This window comes from Antedon bifida, chromosome 2 (assembly GCF_963402885.1).
Source record: "Antedon bifida chromosome 2, ecAntBifi1.1, whole genome shotgun sequence".
Lineage (NCBI taxonomy): Eukaryota > Metazoa > Echinodermata > Crinoidea > Comatulida > Antedonidae > Antedon > Antedon bifida.
In genome coordinates, this window is record NC_136227.1 from 36,487,259 (window position 1) to 36,502,406 (window position 15,148).

Genomic DNA, 15,148 nt, shown 5'->3' on the forward strand with positions numbered 1-15,148 from the left:
CCTGTAATTTATTTTTTTTATCTAATTAATTAGTTAATTACATTTTGCTTTTATTTATTAGGTTCATCATGTTTTGTGTGTGCGTGCTTGTTTCGTTATTCAGAAAGTTAGTTTCAATCACATATTTTTGTTATTGTATATATTATTTTGAGTACTGTTGTATAGCTCAAAGTTATTACAGATGCAAGGTCATATTAATCAAATCTACATTTGGTATCACAAAGCAAAGAAATAATAAAACAAGCTTGATTGTAATAAACGAGTGATATTTCTGATTATTAATCAAATCCATAAAAAGTTGAATCAAGTTCAATACCGTTTTAACAATTACTTACAGAAGATTGAAAATATTTGAGTTAAATTAGCAAACAGCTTCACCAATTTGTAGGAATCGCAAACAGAAAAATCGGTATTTTGAAAATAATTTTAAATGGACGTTACATAGCCATGTTGTGATAATTAAAAAATGCCATCCGATGGCATACAAATATGAACAAACAACAAACAAATAAGTTTGTTGATCAACAATAATAATATTTTTAATACAATTTGGAACTTCTGAGAACATGATAATTTGCATATACGGCCTGCATATTGTCAACGTTATTTGCTAGTTCGATGTCTTATTTTGGAAGTTTATTTGTAGTGATTACATACAATATTATTCTTAGTTTATAATATTATTATTAATATTAATACTGTAATACTATCTAACTTTAAAAAACATTCTTAGTCTTTCCTTTTTGTCTACTACTTCTAATAATTTATAGTAGTTAAAACATTAATAAATCCAGATTACTAATAGTGTAAAAATAAACAACAACAATGGAAATGATTCAAGTATAATCTTTATTCAATAAAAGAGTTGTCTGTAGATTGTTTAAACTGCTTTGTGCTGATTGGTCAAAAAAATCAATAAAATATTTCCAATACAACACAATACTGTTTTTTTCAATAATTTACATTTTTTCGTAATTATAATTCATATTCTATATTTTGCAATCAACATTAGATTATTAATGTATGGCCCAAGTTGCGCTAAGTATGAACTAAGTATGAACTAAGTTGCACTAAGTATGGTTTTTTCATGTAACCTGTATGGTTTTTCATGTAACCTGTATGGGTTTTCATGTAACCTGTATGGTTTTCATGTAACCTGTATGGGTTTTCATGTAACCTGTATGGGTTTTAATGTAACCTCTGTATGGTTTTCATGTAACCTGTTTTAACTGACATTATGTTTCATGTACTGTTGAGGGTAATTCAACATACCTTGATAAATAAAAAAAAAACCCAATTACAGCAAAACATTTGCCAAAAGAACAGAGAAAATGAAAGGTTGTCATCAAGCACCTTGTAAACGTTGCATAGATTAACTGAGGGTCAAGGGTCATACAAACAAGATACACACTGGCACATTAGAGCATGGCTCACACACATTCAAGAAATTGCAATTCATTTGCATTTAACGTCACATACACCACATTGGTAGAATAATGATAAAAGAGTAAACAAAAACAAACCAAAGGATTGAGAAATACACTAGATAATTCAAAGAGCTAGGCTAAGCTCAACCTTGTTATATCACATTCAGAATAAATAAAAGGAACCCGATAATGCTTGATAAATTCTAGAATAGTACAACTGTTTGTAAGTATCCTTACGGACACAATGAAAGAGGGACATGCAGACACATAATTAACCAATGAATATTACTACTAAACACAAGATATCTTTAAGTAGCAATTGGAAAGACGTGCCAAAAGCTACATTCACAGTGAGTCTGTAGTCGGTCCGGTGGCCGCAAAAAAACTTTACTTTACTTTTTCGATCACACATGCATGTAAAGAATTCTGAATGAATTAGTGTGAATGGTTCTAGCCTTACACATGAATATGTAGTCACCAGACCTGAATCCCAACTCAGAAGTGTGAACATTATTATTTATAGGGTAGACAGAAGGTATGTACTACAGGACACTAGCAGTAGAACAATTGGAACGACCATAAACAAAAAAAAACACAAGTAATTAAAAAATATCTACTAATACTGTGCCTTATGTGACCTTTCACGATATTTAATGTGTCATGTGATATTTCAGATTTTTTCTGTGGTAAAGAAAAGCTACTAACTACTATTGAGTTTGGAAAACATTTAAGAATCTTTTCTAGGTTGGGGAAACAACAATTTGGTTGAATTCTAGTCTTTTGGTCATTTACACACACTCTGGAAGAAAAACAAGATCTTAAAAGCATGTCTAAATGTTGGATGCAATTTTATAGTTAATCTACGGAGCCAATATTGTTTGTAATTTCTATACTGTCCTATCAATAGTAATTTATCTACAGCTGTATTGAAATGGCATGTTACTAGGTTAATTTAAAGTAGAATAAACTACTCTAGTTATGGCTATTGGAATGATATAATCAAATTGAATTTTGTACAGGAAAAGCAATGTTTTTTTCTCGCGGACACCAAAAATGTTTTTCTGTTTACAAAAACAGTGATTTCACTTTAAAATAACTAAATAAAAACTTTAAAAAGCATGATTATTTCAATAAAATATTTGAAAATTAAACTTATATAATTTTAATGGAATAGTTCTTAGCAAATAACAACCAAGTCTGAAACTTTGAAACCTACTATATAATAATTCTGGAACCATGGTAAAATAAAGACATTACACTAATGAAATTCTGACTTTAGTATCAGACTACTTCACTAGTAGAAGTATGTCAATAGGATCACGTCTAGTATGTATGGCTTCACCATAATGGTAAAATAACAACACCACCTTACAGTATGGTTTTTACCACAACTAAACCATTTTATTGCAACTGCAGTAAAGTACCACAGTTTCTGCCAGACAATTACGGCCGGACAACCATGCGCTGACTTCAGGCGCACGCAATTCATGCATGTACGTCACTTTTCAGTTCTGTCACATTTTCTTAATTTTATTGCAGATACAATCACAACAAATTTTCCTGCATTTGAAAAAGAGTATACTTATATTTGAACGCAGCAGCCATTAATAACAAATATTGTGATGTCACCTTCAATCGTCAACGGTTTGGATTTCACCCATGTTGATCCTATCAGCAGGATTTACACTGAAGCCCAGGATGCTAGGGTCTAAAGTCTGGAAACGTTTCTTTTTCTTTCCTCCGACAGACTTTCTCATCGAATCTGATTCCCAGTCTCCATAAGAAGTAATCTGAGAAGACTTTCCTTGAACCATCCAGGGATTTTCCTAAATAAGAGTAAATTCTTAATTTATAAAACGTGAACAAAAAAATTGGTAAACGATCGATTACATATACCTCCTTGGCGGAGGTAAAAAATGCACAGCAAAACATTTTGATTGATGTAGACTTACCATTTGTCTCATTTTCTGACGACGTTCTACAAACTGACGGGCAAACTCTGCTGTTTCACGAGATTCACCAAGATACATTTTAATATAGTCATGAAGTTCATATGGAGAGTCTACATCTTGTAAGAATGTTATGAAAGTTGGTACTAAAATAAAAAACAAGTGTTCAAAAGTTATCAATTTAAAGGTCAGTCTACACTATCATTACCATATTTGGGCACATCCCACTTCTTTGTCACACTAGTTTGATAGTGTAGACAGATCTTAAGGCACATTGAAAAAATTAATTAATAATAATAATTTAGGTATTTGTATAGCGCCAGTATCAACTAAACCGAAGTAAAAATCAAAGGCGCTTGTATTAGATGTTAAAAAGATGCGTTTTAAGTTCTTTTTAAAAATAGCAATAGATGTTTATTTAGTAATATGTCGAGGGAAAGAATTCCAAAAACAAGCATCGCTGGTAAAACTGAACTAAGATATTAAAGAGTGAAGAAGTGACTTACTATCAACAGAAGCAGACATGCCACGTAAACTCATCTCACACCATGCAGTGAACTCATCACTGACAATATTACTTTGGAAAAGCCTCTTCACATTCTCCTGCAAAAACCAATAAAATAGTATCCATAAAAACTATAATAATAACAAACAGCTCAATATAAGCAGGTTATTAGTATCATCATCATTTTATCATTGAAATGTAGAATAATGCTATTACCTCTTCCTTGGCCGTCCTTGATTTTGAGTTAGATTGTGTGTGTTGCTGTTGCTGCTGTGCTACATTTGGATTTGGTGCAGTTGCCCTTAATGTTGGAAAATGACTGTCACTACAAAGATATAAGCAAGTTAAACATCAGATACAAACCACCTTCTAGAATGTCTGCTATGCTATTATTTCAGATACAAACCACCTTCTAGAATGTCTGCTATGCTATTATTTCTAGCTAAGATATATTGTATATTGTGAATCAATATAGTTACCTTGCTTTAGGCTTTTGAATGACAGGGCTCTCTCGTGCACATTCATCCCAGAAGCCTCCTGAATTGCTGCTATTAGATGATGATCCCCATACATTATTGCTGTTATCACTAGACCCAGTCCCCCAACTCAATGTGTTTTGTGTATTGCCTCTCCACACAGCTGCTGATGTCAATGGCAGACTCTGTGCAAGAATGGAAAGAGTTTAAAGGTTAAACATCATATGTTAGTATGGGTATGATCACTAGACTAGGTGGTGGCTAGTGGTGGTATTTCAGCATTACATTTTTTTGGTTGAAATTCCACACAAAAATACGTTTTTGACTCGTTTTTAAACTGTGATGTGTTTTGGCAAAATTTAACGGTAAAAAATCACATAATTATTAGTTCATGTTCTTTGCACAATTTGGTTCAACAAAATCCTCATTTCGCACATGAGGACATTTCCCGAATGATCAAAATCAAAATGGTACTGGGTTTGGTCTACTAGCGTTCCTGTTCCCAAAAGCTCCATTCGTAGAAGCACTGATGAAGAAAGTCTATCCGTGGTGACTAATAGAGTGTGGCCCCGGGACATGACTATAATTCGGCTTAAGTTGATAGAAGATTGAAATGTTTTGTTAGAGAAGTATAGAGTATAATAATGATGTTTGATTGTAGTAGTGTAAACAGTTTGTTAAATAGTTGGATGTAATGGTCTTGTACATGTATCAGTCATACTCACTGGTTGTGATTTTGATGGAGAAGGGTCAGTCTTATGCTTCTGCTGTCTTGACTGTTCCTCTTGAATCTCACGTAAAGATTTTGTACTTCCTTTGCCATTCACATTACTATTTAAATGGATAATGAAGTATTCTATTAATTGTAGTAATGGTTCTATTGACACTTCAGCAGCCCAACATAGAAAGGCTCTTTCTACATATTAAACAGCTTTGACTCAGCAGCCCAACATACAAAGGCTCTTTCTACATATTAAGCAGCTTCGACTCAGCAGCCCAACATACAAAGGCTCTTTCTACATATTAAGCAGCTTCGTCTCAGCAGCCCAACATAGAAAATGCTCTTTATACATATTAAGCAGCTTCGTCTCAGCAGCCCAACATAGAAAATGCTCTTTATACATATTAAGCAGCTTCGACTCAGCAGCTCAACATAGAAAGGTTCTTTCTACATATTAAACAGCTTCGACTCAGCAGCCCAATATACAAAGGCTCTTTCTACATATTAAACAGCTTTGGCTCAGCAGCCCAACATACAAATGCTCTTTCTACATATTAAGCAGCTTTGACTCAGCAGCCCAACATAGAAAGGCTCTTTCTACATATTAAACAGCTTTGACTCAGCAGCCCAACATACAAAGGCTCTTTCTACATATTAAGCAGCTTCGACTCAGCAGCCCAACATACAAAGGCTCTTTCTACATATTAAGCAGCTTCGACTCAGCAGCCCAACATAGAAAGGCTATTTCTACATATTAAGCAGCTTTCGACTCAGCAGCCCAAAATAGAAGAGCTCTTTCTACATATTACGCAGCTTCGGCTCAGCAGCCAAACATACAAAGGCTCTTTCTACATATTAAGCAGCTTTGACTCAGCAGCCCAACATACAAAGGCTCTTTCTACATATTAAGCAGCTTCGACTCAGCAGCCCAACATACAAAGGCTCTTTCTACATATTAAGCAGCTTCGACTCAGCAGCCCAACATACAAAGGCTCTTTCTACATATTAAGCAGCTTTCGACTCAGCAGCCCAATATACAAATGGCTTATTCTACATATTAAGCAGCTTCGACTCTCGCATTGTAATATTTACCTTGACACTTTAGCAGCCCATCCTCCTGCTCTGTTCTGCTGCTGCTGTTCTTGTAACTGAGCTTGCATTCGTCGTTGTTTCTATATTTAAAAAAAAAACAAGATCATTTAATACTTAATCAATACAAATATCTATTGAAACTACATTAGAATTCTGAATTAAATTATTAAAAACAAGAAAAGAAAAACTGTACCTCGTGTCTATCACGCTCCTCCTGCTGTGCCTGTAGGTTCTGTATTTGAGATAAGCTTGGGCTTGTTTGAGAACTACTGTTATTGCTAGTTGTTGGGACACTGGTGGTCACTTGGCCCCACAGAGCAGTAGATGGTAACTGTGTAAATAATAATCAAATGTTTCACCACTAGTACATGTCAATTACATCAATATAATCAAGAATTTATTATAAACTATGCTCCTTGTCTGTATATGGATAATAATTCTGTAATGTGATTCAAGTACGAGTCTGCTGTTTACTTACTTTCACTGGATCTGACTGTTGTTGCTGCTGCTGCTGTTGTCGTTGCTGCTGCTGCTGCAACCTCCTCAGAACTTGCTCTTGTTGCCTTTGCAATAATTCCTGATTCATCATTTCATTCCTGTGAATGTCAAAGAGTAGATCTTAGTAACCAATTCCTTATAACTAGTAACTATTAAGAATCAAAATAAACAACTTTGCTTCTCTTACTTTTTCATCTCATTTTGTTGCATATCTTTCTCCTGTTGCCTCAACATCTCTTGTTCTTTTCTTTTCCTTTCTTCTTCAGCAACTCGTCGATTCGCTTCTTCTTTTTGTCGTAATAATTCTTCTTGTCTCTGTATATTAAATGATGAATGAAAGTAAAATTAAATAGCGGTATCAAGTCAGTAATTAAGTAAGTAGTTAAGTAATGATTTGTTTTTAGAGGTGATGTTTACATGAAATACTTACAATTTGTTGTTGTCTTTGTTCTATCCGCCTTTTTTCTTCATCCTCGCGTCTTCTCATTTCTTCAATTCTCTGTTCCTCCTGTCTCCTAATTTCATCCTCTCTTCTTTGCAGTTCTTCTTGTTGCTTTTTAAGTTCCTCCTCTTTTCGTTTAAGTTCTTCTTTTAATCTTTTAAAGCAACAGTAAGCACATTAGTTGAATAAACAAGACTAAATACCCCAACACATACAATTTATGTAAAAATACCACTAACAAATCAAAAGCTTACAAAACAAGTGCGAAACAACACGCCAGGCATGCGTCTGTTGATTACTTACTTGATATCACCCTGTTGCCTAGCTAAGGCTTGCATTCTTTCTGCAGCTTGAGTTTCAAAGTAAAGTTTCCTTATTCTTTCATTAAAAGCCTAAAAAACAAACAAAAAAAGAGCACTGTTAAACACAGCCATAATATTGGCATGGGCTCAAGGCACACTTTGATCACAGATCTTCTCGAGTAAGGACTTAAACTGGTGCTGTTTTGTGAACCCAGTGAATCTTTTGTAAAGAGTAGAGGGTTACACCAGTGTTCTGGTCCATTTCAGTTTATGTCATTTATCAGTGAATCTTTTGTAAAGAGTAGAGGGTTACACCAGTGTTCTGGTCCATTACAGTTTATGTCATTTTTCAGTGAATCTTTTGTAAAGAGTAGAGGGTTACACCAGTGTTCTGGTCCATTACAGTTTATGTCATTTATCACTGCATTGAGAGGGTTACACCAGTGTTCTAGTCCATTTCAGTTTATGTCATTAATCACTGCATTGAGCTGCAATGTGACAAAGCATTCTGTCAATACTAAACTATAGATTGCTCTTACTTCTTCAGTTAAAATTTTTTCCTGTGGTTTGGACGGATCCCACACTCCAATATCCCAGCCTTCTGCTGCATTCATCATCTGTTTCTTAAGAGCAAAGTTTGGATCTCCAACCGATGGATCCCATACACCAACCTCCCAGTTATCATTACCAAAACCAGGACGTCCAACTTGACAAGCTCCACCCTCTGGTTGCCAAACACCAATTTCATAATCTTAAATATACAGTATTATTTGTGTAAACTTTTATTTTAATTGTTATACTAGAAATATTTAAAAATGAAGGAACTATCGATTGGCAACGACATGTAAATTATGCATTATGTCAAGTTTTTCTCCAGCTCTGTACCTAACTAAGGTTCAAACCTGTCTATGATAACAGAAATCAAGGCCGGCTGTCACCTGGACCTAGAATTGAACCAAATTCAAATCTACCTAAAACAAGTGGATTAGTACTTCATATTTTGCTCATTGATTGTTTTTATGATTAAACACACTTTTACTGAAAATTTTTACTGAAATCACTTACCTTCTCTTCTTTTCTTGACTTCTTCCCCAGGGCTACTTCCCCATACAGATATAATAGGACCATCTTCATCACCTTTCTTCATACCTTTTGCTAATTCTTCAGGGGTTAGGGCGCGATCTCTACCAGCTCCACTGATTTGACGCTGTAATTGGGGAGGAGGTTGTTGACCAGGGTGTTGCTGTGCTTGTTGCTGTTTCTGAAGTACATATTGATGTTGCCGCATCTTAGACAGCAGTTGTTGCAAGAGAAATTGTTGTTGTTGTGGGGTCAGGATTTGACCTTTCTGTGCAAACTGTTGTTGAATTTGAAAAGACCTGTGAATCAAAAAAACTAAGGTAAATTCAAAGAACATATGAAATTGTATTTTAAGACTACGTATTCTATAAATGCAATGTTATACAGCAAATAGTCTGAAAACATGACTTAGAACCTAGACTAACCAATGGCCTAAGCCTGGTCTACACTATCAAACTTTATGCGACAAAAAAATGTGATGTGCCCATATATGGACATGATGATGTCATATCACTACCATATTTTGACACATCACACTTTTTTCACACACAGAGCTTACGACTAAACCAATGATCTAAGACTGACCTCATTAGAATTTGTTGTTGCTGATGAGCCATGAGCTGCATCATTTGTTGTTGCAGCAATTGTTGTTGTAGTACGAGTTGTTGTTCTGGAGTTAGTTCTTTTCTAGAAGGCATCTTTACTTGTGGACTAGCCGGAACCTGAAATGATATTAAAACATCAAATATTTACTTTATGTATTTTGTATTTTATTCTTTCACATCCAACAGTCTATACACCAATTACAGGATTAAAATATAAATATAAAAACACACATATAAAAATAACAAAAAGAAAAGCCTAATAGTTCTGAAAACTGCTAAACAGTATAATATAACTGATCATCATATATTTGACTTATTATTACCTTTGTTGGCATTGGTTCTGGGCCCTGTATAAACGGGACTCGTCCCCATTGTTTAATTAATTCACCTAAAGGAAGGAAGACATCATCAAAGCTGCGTTTAACAAGAAGTGTCATAGTAAAATATCCAGCCCCAAACCAATCTGCCATCTCCCCAGCACTGAATGGGCCCTGTACAGCACCTTGAGGATCTTTGTAGTACCACATACGAGGAATGTCTGCAGTTGCAGCTGCAACTTTGCTTGCAGCTTGCTGCTGCTGCTGTTGTTGATAATGAAGTTTACCAGTAAGGGTTCGTAACAGCTTGTCATCATCGTCCTATCACAATAATTAATCATTAGTTAATATTACAAAACACAATATACATTTAGTAAAATAATTAGAGTATATACATAATAATATCATTGCACAAATAGACAAGTCATCAATTTGTTTCCAACTGACAATGAAAACAATTATTAAAATACTGCATAATATACTTTTTTTTCTTTTACACAGATAAAAGGCACCCGAGTCCGGTAACCATGGTTCCTGGTTAGGGACAAGGGCGTATCCCCATATTTCAAGCTTTTTATTTTTTTTTCTCCGAGTGTCTTGTACAGCGCTTACAGGTTTCACGACATTAGGCACTTAATAAATCCAGGATATTATTTTATTATTTACATAGTTTATCATTAAAAATCTGTGATAAAATTGATATAAAATATCCTACTTCTTCAGTCATCTTGACAATGTCCTCTGCTGCTTCTTTTTCTATTCTTGCTAATGGATCTTCTTCTTCCACCTGTTCTTCCTTTACTTTTTCATCTTTTATTTCCTCCGCTTGTTTGCAATCAGGTGGTTCACTCTCTGTTATAGCTAATAGGCCCTTTTCCACACTCTCTAGTGTTTGATGTTGTTCCTCTTCTATTCTTTTTGTTAAAGGTTTTTTACTTGTAATTTCTGCCAACAACAACTCGCCAGGAGTCTTTCTACTTACTTCTTCCGTCGTTTCAGATTTGGAATCTTTGGTTGAATCAATTTTTGAAATACTAGTTTTTGATGAGTTTTTATCTACTTTGGCACTATTAGCAGTCTTAGTTTCTTTGTCTTTTTTATGAATTACTTTCAAGGCATTTTGTTCTTTATTACTATCAGTGGTCTTTGTATCAGACTTGGAATCATCTTCACTTTTATTTTCTTTTTTATTTCCATCCTTCTCCTCTTTCTGCAAAAAATAAATTTCCAAATCATGTTACTATACAAGGATTGTTCACTTTATAAATTCAAATTGATTCATCATAAATCATTTACAATAGGATAAATATAATGTACTTGCCTTCATTGAGAAAAAGGCTCCAGATGAATCAAAAGAACTAATCATTGCGTCCCCTTCAAATGCGTCATCCATCGCCCATTCTGGCAAATCTTCCGCTGCATCCTCAAAACTGTCTCGTCGATTACGTGAACTGTACCTCCTTTCTGGGCGCTCACCCCTGTCCCGCTCCTGTTCTTCGTCATACTCGTTAAACGATGCATTGCGTTCTCGTGGATGCCGCCAACTTGTTCTTGGTCCTCCTAATAAACAAAAAGGTACAGTTATCACAATAACAACTAGAAATAGAATACTTTTTATTCTCTTAACTGATTATATAATCAAATCTTATAATCACAAAAGTCTTACCTCCCCCCGACCTCCAATTGTCGTCATCACGCGTTGAACGAGAAGTTCTTGAGGGGGCTTGTCTCCAACCTCCATCCTCTTCCCCATTCTCTCTAGTTGATCCCCTCTCACTACGCGAACGCCAATTCTCACTAATACTACGATCAAAATGCTTCCTAGGCGACGGTGGACCGGACTCTTCAAAATTACGAAACCTTGAATCACGACTGAAATTAACCAAAAAATATAAATCTCTACATCTGCTAAATTGAATACTGCATGGCATTGAACAAAAAAAAAATAAATTAGAACAGAAAATCAAGATCACCTTATTTTATTCAATACTACTGTACTATCTTTAGCGTTAAAACACTGTTACTGTATCTTAGCTACTGCTGCTGATACTGTTAGCTTGCTTTATGTCAGTGTCAGTAAAGTACATACATATTTTTGGAAATCAGTTTTTTTTAAAATTAAAACATTCTGTAAGAGTGCTTTTATAATAATACCCATCTATGAATATAATATTAAATTTTACAGTAGGAATTGGATAGAGAAATAGCAATTATAATTGTCAATTCAACTTCCTTCCTTTACAAACTTTATCCAGGCTGTCTGTGAAATGCCCAGGAGATATTTACATCCACCAATCAGATCAGCTCATTTTTCTTATACAAAAATATTTTATATTTTACCATAAAAGAACATATAGTACCAGACAGTAACAGTGAGAAAGTACTAAATAACCTTATTGGTAGACTTGAATATTAAGTAAATTATGGTAATAATAAATACACCCTATTAGTACATAACAATTCGGAACAAACTAGTTCTTGTTCACACACTGAGGGTAAGTACAGCATGTTACATCATTCATAACTGTCTGTACTCAGCATTGCACAGCTTATAATGAATGCCTTCATTTGAAATGGTGCAAAGATGAATAGACAACATTTCATTTAGATGTGCTGATATTAATACAAATAGTAAACATAGTTAAACATGTTTTGTTTTCAGTAATTTAATTATCAGCAAAACATACCTTTCATCCCAACTTTGAGTCCTATTGAAATTACGTGAAAATCCTCCACCTCCTCCTCCACCACCCTCTTCATCATAACTACTCCTCATAAACTCTCCCCTTCCTCTACCTAAAAACAGAGAAATAAGAATCTGTAGTTGTAAGCTCAATAACCAGGATGTTATAAATGCAGTAAAATTTAACTTCCTTCTTCCTAGTCATCGATTTGTTCCTCCCTTTAAAACTTACCCCTTCCTCTTGTCGTGCCACCTCTTCCCCTTGCACCCGTACCCCCTGTTCCTCGCCCTGTTAAGCGTAGCACCAACGTGGAATTCACACACTGTGAAAGAGCATGCTGTCAAAAGACGATTAAAACAAAGTTGTTAATTTAATCCTTGAAAAAATAAAACACCCTTCTGGGTTGGCTTCCAATGTTGTTTTCCAAAAATTAGAATTTAAGATTATCATTATTTTAAAAGAATCCAGTTTCAAGGAGACTATACAGAATAAACATTTTCACTTTACTAATATTATTGTTAAATTTATTAAATTAGTATTTGCATATCAAGTGCTGTGGCACTCATTGTGTAAATAGTCACATGTTCATTTTTCTTTCTTTATTGCTGTTCTGGCTTTTATTATTATTTCCTCATAAATTGTTGCATATAACAATAATAAAAACTGTAGTAATATAACAAACCTGCTCCTCTTCAGATAATGAAGTCAAAGCCATAGGCAAGGCACTATCCTTCCGACAAATGGACAAGAACTCTTCTAGCCCTGACGGAGGTTGGTTGGATTTCTTGAATAGAGCTAACATCTCTTCACGACCATAGCGGAACTCCGCTAGTTTAAACTGAGTTATTCCTGGCGACGGTGGGGGTGACGTCACACTACTGGTTGTGGTACCACCACCGCCACCGCCACCACCAGACAAAGCCCGTAGCCACTGTGGACCGAAGTTTAATGTCTCTGACATGATACTATTACTGAAAATAAATACATTTTAGTTAAATTAAAATGCAAATTTTAATTCTTGGTGAAAAATAACTTTTGTTTTAATGGTGCATATTTTACTTAACTTTGCGAAAGGAACACTTTAAATTAATTGATAGTTTAGTATAAGCTCTGCCCTACAGTAATAATATATATGTTTTAAATTTTGGAAATGATAAAATCAACTACATTTTATACGGAGAGCCGATAGCTATGCTTTTGATCATATCAGTTGCTGCTGTTCAAAAGATCCCCAACAAATTTATCTTCAGGCAATGCGAATAAAGATCATAGTGGGTAAAACCGACTTAATACTTAAATTTAATAAAGTTGACGACAAGACACAATATGATCAATTTAGCATCCTAACTAGAGGTATTCTAGGCTATACAAACTACGGAAGTTGATTATGGTGACCAAAATGCGACTTATTTAAGTCACTGAGTGTATCTTGTATTTTTTGTGTGCATAAGTAATATAATACTAACTAGGCCATGGAGGTATAACTAGGCTATATATAAAATAACGATGTTTAGTTATTTACTGTAGAGCCTAGCTAGGCCTAGTAGGAAGAGGATCCACCAAAAAATACTGCTGCTAGTAAGCCTGGTTGATTGCCATTGAAGCAGTGTATGAATAGGCAGTACCCCGTACTAGCCTATTAAGCTAGGCCTAGTATATGCTAGGCCTAGGCTAGGTTCCTAGGTTCACCGTTCCTAGCCTAGCTAGGCCTAAGCGGATTGGTTGGTTTTTTTTATTGAATTCAATCATAATAGGTTGATAATTAAATTGTAAATAATCCAGTAAAAACATAGCTAACTACCAGGCCCAGTACATATAGATATTTCCTAGACATAAGCTCTAAACGGTAAAATCTTTAATATATGAGGATGATGTGAAAATATCTATAACTTTACCGTCCAACATCGACATAAATTTTGAGAACATCCCCTGATTTGGTCATGTATGCCAGACAGACCACGACGTGCACCAACGACACGACGAAGCTGGTCTTGTCACTGTCATACAGCTCAGCCCGTCTATTTATGACTGACGATATTCATATTTGCCAAAATTAATATCTTAAATACGCTATAATACTCACATTTAGTGAAATTTGACCGAAATTATGATAAAATTATGTTAAAATGCCTCGGGATTTCCAGGACGAAAGACACTTCGCAGAATTCAATATGGCAGACACCTTATGTATGTTATGTCACATGATATCTATCAACCAATCACATTTTCCAACCCCGGATGAGGAACAAGAGTCTAAAATCGGAGGCTTTGTAATTTATTATTTTGATTTAAAAGAATCTTTTTCTTTGTAAAGGTATTTAATTTAGTTTCTTCCTTGTTTGAACGACTATACCACGCACAGTTTTATATCAGTACATTCACTGTTTTACTGCAAAACATATTTACCTAAAATATCATATAAAATACTTTTTAAAGTTGTGTTAACTTTAATTCTATACTCCTGAGGTATACTATCGTTATTTGAGCATAGGAATGGTCATTAAGAATTACGGATCTTGATTTCTGAGGTAAAAGGAACATTTTAAACTAATTGGTTAGGTCGATATAGGCCTACTTACAATATTAATTAAAATTGAATTAAACTAGTTTGACCTTTGACCCATTCTTAATTAAGTGGCTTGGCCCGGATTTAAACTTAAGAATGATGAATCCATCAGCATGTTGATATAAGTATGTGATGTGAATTTCTAACACCAAAAATACAACAAACGAAAACAAACTATTGGTTTTTAATATTTATCATGTTTAATCTGAAACGATGCGGCCACACACGCCAGTTGTCAATACATACAAATATAACAACGAACAATTCTTTTCTAATCTAAATAATTACAAATTAAATTTAAGCAAAATTACATAGTCTATACTCTTGTGTATTTACTTTTCATAAAAAATAAAAATTAATCTAAATTTAAATACCTTAGGTGAGAATCTGATTAATTCCAACTCTCACCACTGCCGTGGAGTCATGATTTAGTAATTAATTAATTTACTGAGCTCGAATCGAACCCAATGCCAATGATAAATAG

The 15,148-nt window shown here is 34.5% G+C and overlaps 1 protein-coding gene across 2 annotated transcripts; it reads right to left on the reverse strand.

Moving 5' to 3' along the window:
* Positions 1-830: 830 nt before the first annotated feature.
* Positions 831-14,276, reverse strand: LOC144834932 (GRB10-interacting GYF protein 2-like). Of its 2 annotated transcripts, none has more exons than XM_078689923.1 (23): positions 14,182-14,276; positions 12,781-13,069; positions 12,330-12,435; positions 12,102-12,210; positions 11,081-11,286; positions 10,736-10,974; positions 10,130-10,624; positions 9,421-9,735; positions 9,078-9,214; positions 8,478-8,791; positions 7,952-8,163; positions 7,414-7,502; positions 7,099-7,264; positions 6,856-6,983; positions 6,649-6,766; positions 6,364-6,501; positions 6,171-6,250; positions 5,083-5,188; positions 4,361-4,542; positions 4,098-4,206; positions 3,883-3,979; positions 3,380-3,522; positions 831-3,253 (listed from the first exon to the last, which is right to left on the reverse strand). In XM_078689923.1, the coding sequence occupies exons 2-23, from the start codon at positions 13,057-13,059 to the stop codon at positions 3,059-3,061; spliced, it is 3,963 nt and encodes a 1,320-aa protein (XP_078546049.1). In that variant the 5' UTR covers positions 13,060-13,069; positions 14,182-14,276; the 3' UTR covers positions 831-3,058. The 2 variants fall into 2 exon arrangements, with proteins under 2 accessions (XP_078546049.1, XP_078546048.1); XM_078689922.1 differs by having other exon boundaries at positions 10,130-10,620; positions 10,732-10,974.
* Positions 14,277-15,148: the final 872 nt, after the last annotated feature.

What these genes read in the sequence shown, in the direction of transcription:
- LOC144834932 (XM_078689923.1), bottom strand. Translation starts at nt 13,059, where the DNA reads ATGTCAGAGACATTAAACTTCGGTCCACAGTGGCTACGGGCTTTGTCT. An exon ending in AACAGTCAGATCCAGTGAAA is followed by an intron (nt 6,502 to 6,648) that starts GTAAGTAAACAG and finishes TTATTTACACAG; the next exon opens with TTACCATCTACTGCTCTGTG. An exon ending in TGGGCTGCTAAAGTGTCAAG is followed by an intron (nt 5,189 to 6,170) that starts GTAAATATTACA and finishes CCATTTAAATAG; the next exon opens with TAATGTGAATGGCAAAGGAA.